The 18,567-nt window shown below is 32.6% G+C and overlaps 1 protein-coding gene across 1 annotated transcript; it reads right to left on the bottom strand.

The window, feature by feature from the left end:
* Positions 1-1,569: 1,569 nt before the first annotated feature.
* On the bottom strand, positions 1,570-14,647 carry LOC132724467 (properdin-like). Its single transcript, XM_060709336.1, has 9 exons — positions 14,575-14,647; positions 13,846-13,967; positions 13,210-13,353; positions 6,814-7,006; positions 4,507-4,677; positions 3,610-3,780; positions 2,800-2,993; positions 2,176-2,326; positions 1,570-1,681 (listed from the first exon to the last, which is right to left on the bottom strand). The coding sequence occupies exons 1-9, from the start codon at positions 14,618-14,620 to the stop codon at positions 1,605-1,607; spliced, it is 1,269 nt and encodes a 422-aa protein (XP_060565319.1). The 5' UTR covers positions 14,621-14,647; the 3' UTR covers positions 1,570-1,604.
* Positions 14,648-18,567: the final 3,920 nt, after the last annotated feature.

The following is an 18,567-nucleotide window of genomic DNA, read 5'->3' as shown; positions in this document are numbered from 1 at the left end:
CTTCACCAACCACTTCACTTTGCTCGCCCATATGGTTTCTTTTCGGTGGCGAGGGTAAACAAACACACACACACACACACACGCACACACACACACACACACACACACACGCACACGCGCGCGCGCGCGCACACACACACACACACACACACACAATCATAGTTCATCCTCTACCCCTCCAACATGGTTTCATGGAAAAAAGGTCATGTATTACTGTTGGTAAATGACCGGGTCACGTCAGTATATGAGAAAAAAATAAGAAGATCTGATTCTTTTAGATTTCAGTAAGACATGAAATCGACAAGGTCAGTCATGAGAAAATACTGCTGAAAATACATGACTATGGAATCAGAGGTGAAACTTTAAAATGGTTCATTTTAAAGGACCATTTAATAGTTGGACAGACAATTTATATTTTAATTTCACTTTCCTCCGTACTCCTTAGCTCACAAGGGGAAACATCCAGGGGTCACTGCTTTGATTCTCGGACAAGGCATTATCTACGTTGAACTGGGACATTGCGTCTTACGGTCATTTGTCTTTGACCGCTAATACATAAATCATGTGGCATAAGTAGTCTGGTTTGTTATCCCGGACAGCCCGTTAATTGGATCGATCGTCGAGATATTATAAGTATTGTGTTGAAATAGATCTATGTTAAAACAATTCAAACAATTAAAAAATACATGCACTACAGGGGAGAGTTGTCTATATGTGGTTTCTGTGGAGCCTATGTTTTATTGATGAATTAATGTATATCGCATACGTACAGACCACAAGAAAACGTGTTTTTATCTAGAGCAATGGTGTTTTTGTTGTTGTTTCACCTTTTTCTTTTCTTTCTTGTCTGTTTGCTTGTTTGTTGTTTTTTTTGTTGTTGTGTGTGCGTGTGTGCGCGTGTGTGTGTAGGGAGGGGGGATTCTGTTTTTGTGGGGAACGTGAAAGCAATCCAGAAAGCCATATTTTTCAATTCTTTAGTAATGTCAAACAAGTGTTTAATATAATGTTTCAAAAATGAATTTACAAGAGTACTGCGAAAGTAGTAATGAGTCGCAAAGGCAACATTTGAAGTGTAAACAAAGTAGTACCTCGATACAAAATAGTTTGAAAATACTAATAGTGTCATTGACAGAGCAAAAGTAGCAAAAGATAGTTAATGTATATGGAAAATGAGTGTATTTTTGGAAACTGTAACAAGATACCAACAAAAAAAAGTATTTGAGAAACAAAATTCATTGCATGTCTGAGGCATAATGGACTTTTAAGAGGGAAGGTATATATTCTTACTGAAAGCATTGATCTCTGTTTCTATATAAAATAAGTAACACCCTTTATTTAGTACTGTAATGACGTTCCGAGGAAGAGAAAGAACACATGTATATTTCAATAATATTTTTTTATTTAAACAAGGAAAGAAAATCACATATGTATCAAACAATATAAAATTGTAGCACGAGTTTTGGTACTACAGGTATGTGCATTGTAGGGGATACATGTAAAAGTACGATAGATTTATTTACTTTATTTACACAAAAATGTATGCTTCCTTTATAATCTTTTTTTTAATTACACATGTGTCTGCATTATTTAATTGTAATAATTCTTTACAATTTTCTGCTGGACACCATGAGTGTTGTCAAAACCATCATCGCCATCACCATTACACCGCGCCATGGTCTGCCTAAAATAATAATAATCATGGTTGAACATGTAGGAAAGATAATCACTTCAACAAAACAAATCTGTTGTATATTAGATCTATTAGTTTTATCAAGTGTTTTGTTTGGAGTAAATAATTATCAAATCCACGTGGCGTGCTTTGATTTAAGAAATCTATATAAAAGAAAACAAAATTTAATTCGGATACAAACAAGATGTTTCTAAAATGAGTGCCATCAAGGTTATGGAAAATATAAAATATGAGTTTTATCTTGTTTCTGCATCCATGTCTGAGCAATGATAAATTAATATGTATCAATTAACTTTGGCCCCCGGTATTCTGTCTTATTAACGCTACTACATGCAAGAAATAAATTAAGCAGATCTGAACTTTAGTCAGATTGTGCCCAAACAACTTTAAAAAATTGTTAAGGACTATTTTTGGCTATTAATATAGTGGTGATTTGAAACAAAAATGCTTCCGAAGCCGCCTACTCGGAATTTCAAACTGCTTACCTGCTGATGAACATAAGTTAGGGGCACATCCGGCCCACGTGGCATCTTCATCACTTCCGTCATCGCAATCGTATTGACAGTCACACCGGAACACATCGTCAATACACGTCATTGTCCCGTTAAAACACGTAAACATGTCAACCCCACATTGCTGAAATGGGCAATAAAATATAAACGATAAAATTATGCTCACTGCTCATACATGAACCTACATATTGATCTTGACTCGGAACACCAATTATGACGTCATCTTTTTATATGTCAAGGTATCAAATAATATGAGATATGCATGAATGAATGAATGAATGAATGAATGAAGAGCATCGTTTGTGCCTGACTTCTGCTTACTCTTATAATGTAAATTTTTACTCACACAGATCTATGATTAAAGATTCTTTACTGACGTCATTTTAATTACATAATCACCTGTATTTCTGAAAGCGTCACCCTAAATTGTAAAGATACGACAGATTTTCGTGCTTTAAATTTGCAATAATTTTTCATACAACGTGACACAAACAGTTACAGTTATATATACAATACCACAAAGATTTGATAAAATGTACAAACATAAATACAAACACATATTTATATGTTATATATAATATAAACTTAGATACAAACATTTGCGTATGTAGAATTCCCAACAGGTGGACAATATGCAGCGATGCAGACGTCCGTTTCGTTGCTGGCCCCTGAACAGTCGTTACCGCCAAGAGCCGGTGCTGGCGAGTCACATGACCTCGTTTTAACGACCGTTCCATAGCCACAAGGTTTGCTACACGATGTTGACGACCAAGCTCCCCAATCTCCGTCGACTTAATAAAGAAAAAAAATAAATTCATAAAAAACTAAATAATTAAATAATTGAAAGATAAAAAAGTTTTATCACTGAATTTAGGAAGCATATCGACATAATTAAATTATTTTTGTTGATTCCATAATGCACGTAAGTCTGTTTGTTTGGTTTCTTTTGTTATGCCTGTTATGCCGATTTAACATACTTTGGTCATATCTTTCTTGTTGATCCACTAAACCGACTTTCCTGGATAACACACCAGTTATTACATATCATTTTCTCGGCAAGAGTCTGACACTTGTCCCACATGGTTTTTGTTGGGTCAGTTGGGTCAAATGACCACCAGACTGAATGTCCGGGATCAATTGTCATCGTGACTTTTGTCAAGCTCCGAAAAAACATACGATTTCTAAGTTTTATTTTTTTTAATAAGCAATTTGTCAACCAACAGAACATTTTTTTCCTCTTTATTGTTAAGTGAAGCTTCTTTTTTTATCGATGTATTTGAATAAGTCAACGCATATGTACATGTATACATATAGTGCTGCGATATGATATTGTATAGCTCATTTATTCATGGCAAGTCTGCATGGTATTTCTTTTGTCAGAAAGTAGGTGTAACTTAAGGTTAGTACTTGGACAAGACGGTAAAGTGCAAGATGATGTCTCAATGTCTGAACCGGAACAGGAAGCACCGCCATGTTGCGCAGCAGGACTATCGCACAGCCTCGTTCTGGACATTGTCTGGTTTCCGCATGTTGCTGAACAAGTACTCCACTGAGACCATAAGCCCCAATTTCCATCAACTGAAATACCAAATTATATCCCAAAATGCCCCTATTATCTGAATGTCGGTATTAATCTGATTGACATTGCCCGGTACCTATTTATCATCTTATTTCGGAAACTCTTTTACGGATGGTATAAAATTTCGCATCTAAGTTTGAGAAAATGTATGAGCAGCAATTTATCTTTGAAGAGTCTGAATATTTTGGGGCTTGCTCTAACAAATGTAAGAGAAACTAAAGCGCTTTAAAAGCTGCATGCCTCCAGATGAGCCAAAAATTTTCAAGAAAATCAAACTTCAGAAAGGTGTACTAAGATTTTAAGAAAAGTAAAAGGGTATAAGATTCAAGAAATAATTGACATGTTATGTGCGATTAATGACTGTTGAGCCGACTTTATCATCAGATTTCTACTGCGTGACTAACGCAGTAAGGCCTAGTTTTGCATATTTGACCTCTTTTGATAATTTTCATGGATTTGTAAATGTCATTTGCAATGTGTGAATTACTTTCTTCGCTCACTTCATAATACATGTATAATACTTTTAAATACGTTTTCAAAATTTCCAAGAACAATAGCATGAATATGGAGGCATGCTGCTTCAAAAGCAATATCTTTATCTATCTTTGAATATCTTTATCTATGATGTTTAAACCATTTTAAAGTTGTTTTATTTTTGAAAAAAAAAAAGTTTTTTAACCACTGGCTTTGATTATCAATAATGGTTTGGAATTAATATTCCTTACTTGGACAATTCTGTGAGTTACACGTTGTTGTTTGTTCAGTGTCGCCCGTGCATTGTGATCCACCATTACTAGCAGGTGGGTTTGTGCATGCACGTGTTCTCTCCGTACTTCCGCCTCCGCACGTGGTCGTGCATGATCCCCATGTACCCCAGTCAGCCCAATTTCCGTCAACTATACAAGGTGTAAATGTTGTATGAAAACGTTAACAGAATGAAAATGGAAGCGACGCTTATAACGTTAAAAGAAACTGTATTGTACATGATATTTATGAATACAAAATAGTAAGAAACAAGAAACATAATTTGATTTTTTTCTATATGTAAGGAATATGTCTGAAGATAGTCATATAACGGACGGCTTCAAAACGAAAGGTTAACAGTTGTGGACAATTGCTTTTTCTTTGCATTATATTATATTAATATGTTAGCACCGCTGCTTTTTACGAAAAGTAGCCTTTCTGTACATCTTTGTCCGTGTTCACAAAAAATTAAACGCCAGCATCAAAAAATGATCCAAATAAGATTTTGATAATTAAATTGATCCTTATTTTTGTCCAATTATCATTGTAATTGGTGTTATTCCTAAATCTTATCTCAAAATAAGTTTGTTAAATTGAAAAAGTAGAATCATTTGATCCTGATCCTGATTCTGATCCTCATCTTTTCTTTGCAACACTGGACCAGGTGATAGTATTGCACAAAAATATATTAAAGGTTCCTCTATTTCATGTATAGCTCGTACATGTATTTATTTGCAAAAGAAAAGCAAATTAATTTTTACAATGAAGCCTTGTTCTAGAAAATATCGCATTGATAAGTGAACTAATGAATAAGATATTATTAAGTAATTACAGTTTATATATTAAAACATAGTACTATAATTTGGGCACGATGATGGTTGATGACTTTTGCCATTTCAAAATTTCCAGAACATTTCTTTTAGACAAAAACGTGTCCATATTCGTCACTATCATAATACTATACCAACAGTTCAGCTGTGTCGACGCGACTTTTACTTAAAGTCGCGAAAATAGAATCGACACAATCGCACCTTCTCGGCTCTTTCCGTCAAACTTCGGATTTTATGAATAATAGCCGAGATGTTCCGATTGAATATAAACCCATTCGGAACTGCCTCGGCTATTATTCCCTGCGGTCTGGAGACCGCAGGGTATTGGTACGCGTTTACCTGTTGAGGCAAGGAGGAGCACGTGACCTGTTTTCGGTACATGGAGGAGCATGTGATCTGTAAACCGTACATGATTGGATAATTGACATTTTCGAAATCCTAGCTAAATACCGTTTGCCGGTACGTTACGGATTTACCTGTAGGGAATTAGTCCGAATTACCCCTAATTAAGAACAAAAAAACTATTACGTGATTTTTCTTATTTTCTATAATTATTTTACCTTTTAAGGTGGAAAAACTTGAATGATGTGTTTGAAAATTATCAATGTTTCTTTAATATCTTACTCAAATTTTACAAACAATAAATTGTTTATACTGAAAATCTACAAAGTTAAAATATTCGTAGTGGCATCTGCCATAATAAATAGAGATATTTTCTGCGTAAACTTGTGTGTTTACTTTATTTATTTTTTTGCTCGGAATCATTCATAAAATGGTATACGCCTATTTAATCATTTTCTTAAAAAGAAATAATTGTTTTATGTTCGACCTTCTCCGGTCTTCAACGGTCACCGCAGGAAACCATTTTACTTGTCTATAATATTAACCTCGGAAACAATACGGATTGAAAGTAGTTCTACCACATGGTTTACAGATGTAAACAGAAACAGAAATAATGTAAAACAAATGCATATATTTAACATCTTATGTCTGTTCCGGTACTCTTATGTTGAAAATATGTCTGACAAGAATTTGTAATTCAAATATGCCCACAGATGTTCAATTGTAAATAAATGTCAACAGGTTGGTTTTTGTACTTTCGGTTTCTACAGCCATATTAGTAAATATATAAATAATGTATTGTTTGCTTTTGTACCTATGAATTCACTTATTTTAGGTGGACCTTTACTACATATACTGGAAATAAACTTGTCAACAACTCCCAGCATTAAATTACTATTTGTTTACATGATTAGTTTCTTAGCGTAGGCTAGACCGGAATACCGCATCCGTTCTGTGTATTCATACTATTATGTTCGAGGTCCTTATCCGAAGAATGACGGAAAGGGCCGAGTAGTTGCGATTGAATATAAACCTCACCATTCGGAACTGCCTCGGCTATTATCTATAATAACCGAAGACTGACGGAAAGGGCCGAGTAGTTGCGATTGAACTCACCTATCATGAACTTCCAATATCCGTCCGTGCCGTACCCAATACCTATGGAGATATAGTTCACATCATGAGCTAGACCGTTCCAGGACATGAGTTCGTTCGTGTAGGGTGTTGATCCTTTTCCAACAGCTATTGTGTTACTGTCCCAGCTAAACCAGAAATAGCGGTACTCTGTCCCGGACACAATGTCCGTATCCTGTAAGTTAAAGATAAGCTTTGATTACATGACAACCAGCGACAATCAAGATAATTTTCGAAATGCATATCGCATACGGTAAACTGGACACATATGACGGCCAATCATTTTTCTCTTTCTTAATATTTGCATGTCTTAGCATTTATGGATTGACTGCAAAGACTTGCATGGAATTGTGCAACACTATATATGAAAAATACTAAATGTAGAATTCAAATACTATACAGTTTTCGTACATTATGCCTTGTAGTAATGCGAACTTTTGAAAATATGAATAAAAGCGTGTAGAATAGCATTGCATTGTAGATGACAATGACCACATCTAGCGTATACATATGAGATATTGAAATTTATATTCTTGATGAAAAATACAACGCATCCGAAGTGTTACAAATATAGGTAAATTTTTCGTACTGTTATATATTAAATATTTTCATAGACTGAGATAAAATCTAATTTGTCGTATAAACTTAAGAACGCTTATATGAATTAGCCGTCGGCCTTCTTCAGCAGCATTTATTATACTTAATATATTTTTTATTTATAGTATTTTATACGGATTATATTATTATACGTTTTATAACAATATATAATTCAGTTAAAAAGACTTCTATTAGCGGTGTTCAACCACAGAAATTTAGGTCAGAGTATCGCATTGTAACATGACCAGCGATTGGCTGAAAAAAGTGCAGGGAAAACCATATGATTCAATTGGACATGAGATGATTGAATGAAAACAGGGTATTTTAAAGTAATAAAAACTAATTTAGAAAGTAATACTGCATTGTTTTCTGGAGAAAATAAAATATTTCATGAGCAGGGCTGGGAATCAAAACTGCGTCGTATCCTACAAAATGTAAACAAACGCCGCCATCTTGGAGCGAAAAATGTATGTTTTTGTTTAAAACTCTTTTTGTTGGAAATGACTGATAAACAAGATATATGTATTAACACGCTACACTATTTTCCGCTTCGTTCGGTATATGTTGCTTGCACAGCTATTTTGTAAAACAAAAGTTATAGCGAACTTGCAACTCGAAGCGAGGCAGAATTTTGATGAAAATGTGTGGATACGACGCAGTTCATATTGCTTTATCTATCGTTTTTTCTTCAAATCAATTATATACTCGTTTTCAGAGTTCACCATAAACTTCAAAACATAAGTTTGCATCATTTACTTAACTTTCATTTAAAAGAGATGTTTATTTTCCAAGAAAAAAATGATTTTTTACGAAATGATACGACTCAGTTGAAAATAAAATATGATACGACGCAGTTGTATTTTCATTGCAGGCTGAATATTGGTTAAACTATTTAAATTATGTGCTAGGTATGCTAATAACGTCCAACAACATTTCTTGTTTACAACTTAAGTCAAAAGCAGAGGTCACTCATTGGTTTCATAAAAATGGAAATGTAATACAATTCTATTAAGGCTGCATTTTTCGGTCGCATTTTAGTACTGATCATAAGCATCTACAAATTCCGTAACGCTGTATCGAATGCAATATATTATAATACCACATTTATTGTTTTGTACATGTGATTCGTATTGAAAATAAATTGTTAAAATTATAATAATGCTTATTTGTTTACCCTACTAATGAGCTTAAAATGAGAAAAAAATCATATTCCAAAAAGTTTGAAATGAGGTTAAATCATGGTCAGATAAGGTTGGATTATGGCCAGATAATGGTCAGAAAAGGTTGAATTATGGTCAGATATTGGTCAGAAAAGGTTGGATTATGGTCAGATAATGGTCATAAAAGGTTGATTATGTCCAAATAATGGTCAGAAAAGGTTGGATGAGGGTCATTTTATGACGTTGTATAGACGTCGGATTCTGACGTCTAAAAAACTTTCAAATCCAACCTTCTGTCAACGTTTACCCAACGTCAGGGTCTAACGTCAGTACAACGTTGGTACAACGTCTTTTGTTTGCTGGAATATACATTGAAACACGTGATCGCACACCCATATGACAACGTGTTCTAATGTTGCCTTAGCATGCTTATAAACTTGTTCCCGTGAGTTCGAAATGGGAGTGATTACTATTTTTGATACAAAATTCAATATTCCAGTGTAACCTCCACTGGACCCTGTATTAATCAGGAATGACTGTTTTCTTTAAAAAAAAGAGAAAGAATTACAAATTTTGAAAAGGTCTCTCGCTATCGGGAATGCGCAAATTGCATGCCTACCTTTGTTTTTTGTTTTTAGCAATAATTTGCGTCAAAACCGTTATTACTTCTGTCTTTTACGTGCCGATTTTATTGTATTCATTTTCTTAATAATCGACGAGGACATATGAGCTTTATTATTTGAAACTGAACATTAAATTTTAAAATTATATTATAAATGGTTAAGCTACAATATATTTTTGTAAGTAGGTTATGCGTTACGTTTAGTCATTTTATGTTCAGCGCCGCGGAATTTTACCCCTGCGTTTCTTTATCGCCGATGAGGAAAGGTCTACGGAATGTTTTTTTTATATTTGAACTTAAGTATCATTCTTCTCCATCAAAAAAACTTTTCAAAATCGAGTTACATATGATACAACTACAAATTATTTTGTAAAAAAGGTGTCCGTTTTGCAAAGGTATTTTACGCTATGCACCGATAAATTTGATACAGATATAGGCAGACATGATCTTTCAACAGTATTGAAAAATTATTAAGTTTTCACAATATTGAACAGAAAATTTAGGTCAGATTATCGTGTCGAATTATCTACCGCTCAGTCGTACTCCCAAAGGCCCTCTACGGTTGTGAGTTATGGAATGTATACTCAGCATCAGACATTCGGACACTTGAATTGTCTCACCGCTTTTGTGTTAAGTTTATGCAAACATTTAAACGCCATACATCCACTGACTTTGCTTTAAGTTCAATAAATATTGACAGTATTGAAGAAATTATAAACTACAGAAAGCTAAATTTCTTAGGCCAATTATGTCGTCTGCCTTGCCAATATTTGGCAAAACAAGTGTTCATTACGCGACTGATAAAGTATTTGAACTTTGACAATCAGAGTCGTGGATTTATACCCGATGTATACAGACTATTGCAGAAATATAATCTTGAAAGTGTCCTTTACTCATATTTAGAAAGTGGCGTATTCCCTTCGAAATATGCATGGAAAGTTACTTTACGCTCAGCCATTACAAATACTGCAACCTACACGCGTGTTGACCGATTAATACTGTCAAGACGTGAGTTATGTGGAATAATCCAGTATTCATTGCCAGCGACGCTGTGGTATGTATCAAGAAACAACCCTAAAACGGCGTATATGTGTTCTTTTTTAATGGAAAGTATAGGTAGTTTTATGTCCCATTCATATGTTGTAACATGTAGAAAATGCAACAGGCTTTGCGAAAATCAAATCGTACACTTGATGTGCTTCTGTACGGTAAACAACAACAATATAATCAGATTGTGGGACTCAGTCATTGAGGAATGCGGAATGACAACATTTATAGACCTTCTTGCGTTGTCACCTGAGGAACAATGCTGGCAGTGTTTCCGGCTAGCATCTGATAATGACAGTCTAGCGTTGCGCAATTATAGAGTTGCGAAGTCTATTCGTAATCTCTTAAAGATCCGCACAAACTAGAAAAAATTGGTACATGGAGGGTGACTGTGAAATCTTATAGAGTTCCAGGTCTCTATAATGAACAAAAAGCCGGAATTTACTCGGTGTAATAAATACCTAATACAGGACTTGTAAAACTAACAAAATAGGAACCAACTCTAAATAGTATAACTATATTTATATATAACATGATATCATGTAATTGTCATCTCATCAGTCTATACGTTTTCGTTTTCGTCCGCATAGACTTTTGTCAAATGTGACAGATATGCCAACATAATGTTATAAGGATAAAAATTAATGCTGTAAGCAGTGTTTTTTTTTTTATTTCTAATTTAAATTACTGTAATCTATGTGACATAATGATGTTTATCACAAGCACACGGATATATACCTTCTTATAATATTTGATTAAATATATACATGTTAACTATTATAAAAATTCAACTATTACATTCAAACTATATTGCAATCCACACAACGCAACCTGTATATCTGATACTAGTGACTTTCTTTTTTCTCTAATATTTGTGTGTTCATTTGATACTTACCTCTTGAGATATATATGATACCTTGATAAGTATACTAGTTCATTTGATACTTACCTCTTGAGATATATATGATACCTTGATAAGTATACTAGTTAATTTTTGTCTGTACATTTTATACTTACCTCTTGAGATATATATGATACCTTGGTTAGTATACTAGTTAATGTTTGTCTGTATATTTCATACGTATACCTCCTGAACAATATATGATACCTTGATAACTGTTTGTACATTTGATAGTATACTAGTTAACATTTAAGACAAAATAACACCTCATGAGACAAATTGTAAGTTAACATTTATTTTGTTATATTTGTTTTCTATATCTGATATAATTTATGTAGTTAATGTAAAATATTTCTAATGCATCTCTTCTTACTATATGAACGATGCTAAATTGGATATACTATTCTGTTAATATGTATTATACTTGTTTATGTATATATCTATGTTCACCTCTGTAAATATGTTATGCTCTTCAATATTGGAGGAAATAAAAGTATTTTATTTATTATTATTTATCATACCGAAATAAGAAATTTAAATTTTATTCTCTTTATAATTATTACAAATATTTATAATCTTAAAACTTCACGCCAGAAGTTAATAAAAAAGCTGCTTAGTTGTACAGCTGACGTTAACAAATTTTTTTGAAAAAACAAATCACAGGTGTGTCCGACCGAGACCGAGCTGTTTATGTTTACTGAATTCGAATCATTTGAACTGAACTGCTATGAATTCGAAAACCACCAGGGATTGTTTATTCTTTTGTGTGGAAAACCTATCAAACTAGTTTCAAAATTGCGACGGTTCTCTTCAGGTACAACATTTTTCCTGAAATAATGCACAAAGGCGCACCTGAGGTCCTCGCCCCTAGTAAAGCTAATGTGTAGAGTGAAAGTTTGAAAAGAAACCACAAAAAAGCAGTCATTACCCAGAACATGCAGAACCACAGTTAACTTAAAGCGTAGCTAGCTAAAATGAATTCAAGTTAAAAGATTTCTACATTTTTTTGCGAAAAAAAATAGGAATAATATTGAACATACAGGAAAATATAAGAAATTATTTCAGATATTATGATCAATAAGGTGTTCATGTTTAACTGAAAAGTATCTTCCGCAATGTAAATTTTCAAATTAAATGTTATATTGGACATGACACATTGTATTCTAAATAATCAACAGAACATTGCTTTACACCGCAAATGATCTGGGTTTTTATCTAGCGCAAGTGATTATTCCATAAAATGGACATATATTGCCAAAATTATCCCTGTTGAAAAGACTGCCAAAAATACAACTGCGTCGTATCATATTTTATTTTCAACTGAGTCGTATCATTTCGTAAAAATCATTATTTTCTTAGGAAATAAACATCTCTTTTTAATAAAATTTTAGTAAATGATGCAAAATTATATTTCGAAGTTTATGGTAAACTCTGAAACAAATATATAATTGATTTGAAGGAAAAAACGATAGATAAAGCAATATGAACTGCGTCGTATCCACACATTTTCATCAAAATTCTGCCTCGCTTCGAGTTGCAAGTTCGCTATAACTTTTGTTTTACAAAATAGTTGTGCAAGCAACATATACCGAACGAAGCGGAAAATAGTGTAGCGTGTTAATACATATATCTTGTTTTCAGTCATTTCAAACAAAAAGAGTTATAAACAAAAACATACGTTTTTCGTTCCAAGATGGCGGCGTTTGTTTACATTTTGTAGGATACGACGCAGTTTTGATTCCCAGCCCTGATGAGTCTATGATAATTTTTGACTTGGATATTTTCATTCATTAAAAGTGTATGTCAGTCCTGTGATCAGCCAAAAAAATCAATGAAGTAATCCTCTTTGAAGTCATTTTGTAAACAATTTGGTTGGCTACCCCAATATAACAGGATAATTTTTATATGTCAGACATTCCATTCTGCTAGAAAAATCACCTCTTAAGCATGAAAACTCAATTTTAAGGTAGGATTAGGGACCATTTCTTATTATGTAAGCTAGTCTATGGGGAAATCAATGTGAGTGTCTGACATTGAGGCTGAAAACTTACAGTGTACTCCGCCTTTGCCGCCCCTTGCTGTTCATCTCGTATTACAGACTTGGTGTTTCCCCAACCTCCAAGGACTATTTCTATCACGTTGTTTGTGTAATCATTTGCAGACTCTTGTAACAAAATATGGGCGTCATTTGGACACTATAAAAATGAAAAACAACAACTACAAAAATATTCCATTTATAAAGAGTTCGTGTAACCCTAAGTTCGTCTTTATCCGTATACATGTACATGTATCATATTTGAGTAAAGAAGTCACACATTATATTGTATTGCTCCGCGTGTGTATGACGTTTTTATAAACGCCCGGGAATTAAAGAATATGTCAAACGTATATGGTAAATACTTCATCCAGAGCTGTTGAAAAAAAATATTCCTGCATATAGAATTCGGAAAACTTTCGGTATTTATGAGTTTGTTTCCGGCGTCCCCTATCACTTCAAAGCATTTTGATGTCTGCCGATATTTAAGACACGGAAACTTGCGATAATTTCCGATTTTCACTGGTCACTGTCCAGTTTAAGATTTTCCCTAAAATGATAACTAGATTACCGTTTATCCACATTGAAGCATGGACAAATCAGTATAAGATATTTAGCTTGGAAGTGCGTTAAAGTTATAGAAGATAATTACCTTGACTTGGAAGGAGAGGGCAAACGTGTTTTGAAGGCGAACCCCGGCTGCATACAGGTCATATAACGTGTAATCGACACCCCCTGACCTAAACGGACAGTAATAATCAGTTGACCTCTGGCCTAAAAAAATATATAAAACATTGTCAATGTTTGCTATTGTAGTTATTAAAAATATATTTAATTACTTATAAAGATTTTTTGACAGGTTATATGGCCCTATATAAACGGTTGTTTGCATATATAACCCGGGTAGCCAGGCGAGAGTTATATTGCGAACAACCGTTTATATTCGGCCATATAACCTGCCAAGAATCTTTATAACGAATTTACAATACAGCAAACCATATAAATGTCAAGAATATCCAATGAAAAGTGACAGTATTATAACTTTTAAGTTTATGAAAAACGTCACGGTTATCCAATGAAAAGTGACGTTACAAACGTGCAGTATTATAACTAAAGTTTATGAATATGTCACGGTTATCTAATGAAAAATGACGTTACAAACGTGCAGTATTACAACAAATGATTTACAACTATCTTAATTTACATTAAATAATATTTTTATTGCCCTGGAAAACATTAATTTGTATTTGTTAAAAAAACATTTTAAGATGCATTTTGCAGAATAGATATTATTTGAAAATTCTACAGGCAGTTTATATATTTGTCAAATTCATTAAATAAGTGAATGGAAACGATATAAAATAATATAAAAAAATTAAACCTAATGCTAAAGTAACCGTTAAAAGTCCGAGGAAAAGTTGTAACATTTTTATTATAAATGTTTCTTTCCAATTAAAAACACTGATTTTTTGGACTATTTTTCAAATTTAATTCGGACATTTTTATAAAACAAATGTATAAAAATTTATTTTGAAAACACTTTGCTTTTCTTTTAAAAAAACTTTTAAAATTAAATTTATAATCCTTAATAATTCTAAAAAAAATTTGGAATTTTAATAATACATAAAAAGCCTAAATAGTCAATATTTTCTTTATTTATTAGGTTAAGGCACATTTAGCCTCTTAACTTACTTTTCCCTTTATCTTTTATGACAATAAATTTAAAATGTGCCAACGTTTTGGCCTGTTTTCGCACATAATCGGTATGTGAGGTTATCCACTATAAGCCGAAAAGGACATTGGAAAATACAAAGGAAACAAAAAATAGTCAATGTGAAATTCTACAATAGTTATATGTAAATTGACATTAGTTTTACCCTGTCAGTGGCAACAGATTCTAACCAAGCGACCAGAGCAGACCAAGATGCCAGTTGAGAATTGAGAACCACTCAAGCCGGTGCTAGGGGGCGTGACATATGATGCACTTTTTCATTATCCCTCATGGACAGACTCAGTCAAACCGAGTCTGTAATTTTCATGTAATTTTGCTTATTTTAATGCTTCAGAGGAATCTCTTTTTCTAGATTAACAATTGTTCGCGTATAAAACCAAAGCAGTTATGCTGGTGATATATTGTAAACAACCGTTTGATACGGCTATATAACCTGACACATAACCACATGATAAACAAATTCCGTCAAAAATAATAAGGGTAAACGCTGACGTTTTCCAAATGGCGGGGGTGGGGTGGGTGGCCGGGCTCGAATGGGGGGGGTTGGGGGGTGCTCGAATGGCCTACATGTAACCATTTTGTTGTGTCACAAGACGAAACATACTTTTTATCGAACAACCACGGAAGCGTCCTAATGTTCTATAAAAAAAGAAACTAACTCGCAAATTAAAACCTAATCAGGAAATATAAAATCGTTATTATGTCTTTGTAACTCTTATATAGGAGTTTAAATACTAAATTATAATAATATCGAAGAAGACTATAAGATTACAATGAATTTTCGACAGATTAGGTGAGTGTTTACTATCTTCTGATCCACATATGTGATATATCATGTATTTTACTTTTTAATAGCTAAAATGACCGTTAATAAACCATTTGAAGTTGTTTATGTTTTATCTCTATTCTCAAACATTGCGATGTTCCGTGTCGCCATGATATTCAAAACTATATGCTTTAAATGCGGTTTATATATATATTTTCTCTTCCTTATCAAGCCCATGGATCAGATTTTGCTCATTATCCATTATGAAAAATCGGCACAGACCAATAAATACACCGTACCTACCCGGAAGCAATGTAACGATTGTAACGATTTTTAAACGGGGGATTTACGATACGTTTACAAGTAAAAAAAATATTAAAATTTCAATCAATCAGCGAAAAGGACTTGAGTGTAGATTAACATGTGGAATATATAAGTACTCTAACAGTAGGTTTAAATGTTTTTTTTTTTTCATCTAGATTTATATATACATGTCCATTAATTAAAGTTGATGTTGAGATAGGGTTTTTTAAGGTGTGTCACGTCAAGTTGCTAAAATAACATGGACTTAGTTGTCTGATTATCATGTATGACGCCAAGCATGAATATCAAAAATAAATAAATAAATAAATAAATAAATAAATAAATAAATAAATAAATAAATAAATAAATAAATAAATAAGTAAAATGAATGAATGAATGAATGAATGAATGAATGAATGAATGAATGAAGGAAGGAAGGAAGGAAGGAAGGAAGGAAGGAAGGAAGGAAGGAAGGAAGGAAGGAACGAACGAATAGACGGACGGATGGACGGACGCAACTTAAAAAACTTATAATAATCACAAAAAATATGGAAAATACATGAAAATACGAAATACCAGTGTTTATATTTTAAGTTATTTTAAGTTATAGGATGCATGTTTTCACGATTTGAATTTCATGAACTCACAATTTAAACTTGATGAATTTATACATTCAACTATACAAATCCGCGATTTCAGGTGTGACGGATTCACGAAATAAACGACTTAAGCTACTCGAACTGTTCATTTCAACTTCAAAATCCGTGGAGCCGAAATCGGAAATTCCTGACGTTTAAGATTAATATACATGTATCACGAAATAGCAACAGGTGTCTTTTTGTCTGAAGAAACACATTTGATGGTTGGAACGCTCAGATGGATTAAATAAATAAATAAATAAATAAATAAATAAATGAATGAATGAATGAATGAATGAATGAATGAATGAATGAATGAATGAATGAATGAATGAATGAATGAATGAATGTATAAATAAATAAATAAGTAAATTAACAAACACAAACAAAATAAATGAATACACAAACATAAATAAATAAATAGAGGATATTCAAGTTTTTTCTATAAATACATGATTTATTTTCATCGAGTGGTATGAAAATAAATATTTCATGAGTGGCGGTAGCCACGAGTGAAATATGGTAATTTTCATGCCACAAGATGAAAATAAATCATGTATTTATAGAAAAAACTTGAATTTTCTGTTTATTATATACATTTTTCTCTTTCTGGACATTAAAATTTGAAAGACTTTCCCTTAAATTTTGAGTACTGGCAGAATTTAAAAGAAAGTAGTCCGGCAGGTCACCAGTGAAAATACGGAAAATATGTTTCACTGCAGTGAAAAATAAATTTTTACAGTGAAAATACGGAAAATGAAAATACGCATTTTATTTCATCAATATTTCTCAATATTTCATTTAAAAGTATATAATAAATAAAAATAGAATAATAAATAAATAAATAACAATAAAAAACACAACAACAAGATAAGTATGTAAAACCTTTTAAAGGCACATAATGGCTAAGAAACGATTGAATTTTCCTTCTTTTAAAAGAGCAACAGGAAATTTTTATAACGTGCTCGTTTCAGAATAAGTTATAGCTTTTTCAATCAAAAAAAACTTCTCAATGTGAAAAATTAAATTTTTAAAAAAGGGTTAAAAATGTAAAATAAAAGTTTGTAAAATTTGAAAAATCCCTTTAAAAAAGTGGGAATTATAGCAAAAATTAATAAGGATGGGGAAATTGGGGCCCTGAGTAAGATTTGGAAATTTTTAAAAGGGCACCCCCAAATTTATATATTTTAAAAATAAACATAACCCCTAAGGGGCCCTTTAAAAATAAAGATTTTTAACTCATATCTTTCCCGGGCACCAAGTGTAAGTAAAAAATGTTCGAACCCCCAAAAACGGATTTTGGAAAAAATTAAAAATTAAAAATAGGGGGAAAAAAACTATTCCCTGTTTTTTGAAAAAGCAGTGCAACTGAAAAAAATCAAACAAATAAATATACAAAATACAATGCAAATCTCTTTGTTGTTTGTTTTTTCGCATAACTGGCAGAGGAATACAAAATGTACACAAAATATAACTAGGACAGGATTTCTTTCTTCATTTAACAGAAAAGGTAACAAGCGTTGTGATAAGTAAATAATACACAGGCATTTTAGAATTTAATGAGTATATTTTTCTGCCACTGCATCATAAAGTTAAAACTTAGCAAAGACATTCCCATGGTTAGTTAGTTATTTTTTATGGATTTTGAGGCCATTGAGCCAAAGTTTAAGGTTACAGTGACCCCAAGGTTAAAGGTCAATGCCAAAGTCAGAAACTTAAAAGGAAATAAGCTTTTGTGAAAACTAGGTATTGTTATTGCCCATTGCAAATTTATTATGAGTTAATTGGTTCGGAGTAAAAAAAAACAATTTACTGTTACATTTTATAAAATAATCCTTTTTTCCCAAAAACGAAAAAAGTTTGTTATTTAGAGCTTTGGGAAAAAAATTTTAAACTTTTTAAAACTGAATACATGATTTTTTGTTTTTCTTTTAG

Source organism: Ruditapes philippinarum, unplaced genomic scaffold (assembly GCF_026571515.1).
Source record: "Ruditapes philippinarum isolate M1 unplaced genomic scaffold, ASM2657151v2 ctg176_1_1_1_1, whole genome shotgun sequence".
NCBI classification, from domain to species: Eukaryota; Metazoa; Mollusca; class Bivalvia; order Venerida; family Veneridae; genus Ruditapes; species Ruditapes philippinarum.
This window is presented reverse-complemented; position numbering and strand designations above follow the sequence as displayed.

Bases quoted from the DNA above. Each gene is read 5' to 3' on its own strand.
- LOC132724467 (XM_060709336.1), bottom strand. From the start codon at position 14,620: ATGTTACAACTTTTCCTCGGACTTTTAACGGTTACTTTAGCATTAG. The intron at 13,354-13,845 runs GTAATTATCTTC...TCATTTTTATAG, and splicing joins CCCTCTCCTTCCAAGTCAAG to TGTCCAAATGACGCCCATAT. The intron at 3,781-4,506 runs GTAAGGAATATT...TTGGTATTTCAG, and splicing joins TAACTCACAGAATTGTCCAA to TTGATGGAAATTGGGGCTTA.